The 2,248-nt window shown below is 40.8% G+C and overlaps 1 protein-coding gene across 8 annotated transcripts in view; it reads right to left on the reverse strand.

Moving 5' to 3' along the window:
* The window catches only part of ZNF596 (zinc finger protein 596), a 14,343-nt gene that overhangs the window by 10,027 nt on the left and 2,068 nt on the right, over positions 1 to 2,248 (reverse strand). For 7 of the 8 annotated variants that reach the window (XM_015569756.1, XM_015569755.1, XM_006772640.2 and 4 more), the window contains exons 2-3: positions 1,502 to 1,543; positions 458 to 540 (exon numbers count right to left, since the gene is read on the reverse strand). In XM_015569756.1, coding sequence (XP_015425242.1) covers positions 458 to 469 — 12 coding nt within the window. In that variant the 5' untranslated portion in view covers positions 470 to 540; positions 1,502 to 1,543. The remainder of the gene's footprint in view (positions 1 to 457; positions 541 to 1,501; positions 1,544 to 2,248) is intronic. The other variant, XM_015569752.1, reaches the window with a different exon arrangement.

Consider the following 2,248-nt stretch of genomic DNA (forward strand, 5'->3'; position numbering starts at 1 on the left):
GGTGAGGCCATTTACCCAATATGCTATTCCATACATAACCCTATACTGTATACTTTATGAATCAATAAAAAATGCACAATTTTTAATTATAAATCTGTGCTTTCCATCAAAATTACTTCTTGGGTGAATTTTGGGACACTCTTTATGATTAATGTGTAACATTTTTTGCTAACCAAGCCATGAATTCGATGAGAAACTGAAACTTTTCTCATTTCTCCTATAAAATACACAGCATTACTAGAGGCTGGGATATCGTAGTGTAATGATGGGAAAGAGATTGCCAGTTAATGCGTCCTTGACACAACATGAACATTCCAGAGTACCGGGGAAAATTAACAGAAGCTCAGATCTGTGAAAAGTCTCGCGTGTACTCACAAAATCCATGCTTGTAGGAGAAATATACCCACTTCCTGGCAATGGAGATACATTTCAGTAGAAAGAATAATTCCCAACTCACCCTTGATGCCATTGTCACTAGCACAGCTATCAACTGTCTTCTGGGTTTTCACTGACACACAGTCCAAGCAACAGGAGGCAAAGCTGTGGGAGGAGAAAGAAGCCATGAAACTTCTTTATCTACAATTTCTAGACCCAACTGTCACAAAGCCCGAAAGCTTCACGTGGAAGTAGCCACCAGCCCAACCAACAGAAACAGCAGTGTTTGCTGAGAGAACAGCGGGAGAGCTCTCCTCTACCAGGTCAAAAGAAGACCCAAACACCTTTACTCTAGAGAGGAGTGTGGTAAGGGAGTTAATCCAGGATGTTCAGAATTTTCCAATTCCCTCTTGAGGCCAAAACACAGAGATCCCTGACTCATGCCATAGGTGTCCCACCTCCAATAACAACTGGGAAATTTCTCAGGCTTAATTATTCTTAGTTTGTGCACAGCAATGTTTCTCCAACTCCAACCTGCCTTTTGGTGCCTCAGTCCATTCCTACTTCCTGACCTTGACCCTCCAGATACTTTTGTTCTGAATCATTTTGTCCTCTCCAAGTGAGGTTTCCAGAAATATCAATCCTTCAACACTGACTTTTAGATTTGTTCTGCAGGAATTCGGTTATGCACCAAGACAATTACGATTACATTTTATGATAGTGTTCATTAATTCATTGATGGGTTGACTTATTCCATTTAGTGGAGCCAATGGAATCTACTTTGAAATTTACCCCTGAAGATCCCCTGCATCAGATAATAGCGTGAGGGCGGGGGTTACATAACTACCATCATGATCGACGATCCTCACAGGGCAGTAGCCTTAGGAAATATAGAGTGAAAGCATTCTAATAGGAAATTCTGTTGTTCCACCTGATATTTTAGAAAAGTGGAAGCTGAACTCCTGCCCTTTGCCAGTCATATTAGCTGCAATTTTCCTTAATCTCATTTCAGTGTGCCTGAGACAGCATTTATAAAGTATAAACCCTCCCCTAAAACAGCAATAATTCTGTGTATTTCATAAACAAGTGATGGTAATGAGTCATAACAGAAGTAGGTGTAACTCACCCATTTGTAACTTGTAACAGTAAAGCTTCATTACATGTGATCCTGTGCAAAGAGATGGACATACATTTGCTTATTTGTTCTTCAAAGGAACCCTGATGATTATGGTTTATTTATAAAGTTAATAAATGACATGATCAGAAGCTCAGAAAACTTTAGTAATGTGACAAAAATTACACAAATACTAGCATATACAATGCACATAAGCATACGTTAGAAAGGGACACATATAATTTGCATTTGCTTCCACCTGCCTTTTAAGCAGAGATTCCTTAAGGGTTACACAGCACATCTGGAATAGTACCTTCAACATTAAAATCCAGAGGCCCATGCCCTCTGAGTGGCTTGGTTGGTTGGAGCATTGTCCCGTATACCATAGAAGAGTGTGAGTTCAATTCCCGTTCAGGGCCTATACGTGGGTTGCAGGTTTGATCCCCAGTTGGGGTGCGTGCAGTAGGCAATCCATCAATGTCTCTCTCTCTTTTTCTCCCAATTCCTCTCTCTCTAAAAGTCAATAAACACTATCCTTTGGTGAGAATTAAAAGAAAATTCAGAGGACCCATCCTATTTTTGCAATGCATTCTCCTTTTTGCTCTTTCACCAAAACTTACTCCCCATGCCAGTATTCTGTGCCACACAGGAACCACTGCACTGCCCCAATTCCCACACTTCAGCCTCCACTCTCCTTTCTACTGCCCAGTGTAACTCAGCTACCCGTTTCAACAGGTCTTCCGTAAGACCAACATCATT

Source organism: Myotis davidii, unplaced genomic scaffold (assembly GCF_000327345.1).
Source record: "Myotis davidii unplaced genomic scaffold, ASM32734v1 scaffold184, whole genome shotgun sequence".
NCBI lineage: Eukaryota > Metazoa > Chordata > Mammalia > Chiroptera > Vespertilionidae > Myotis > Myotis davidii.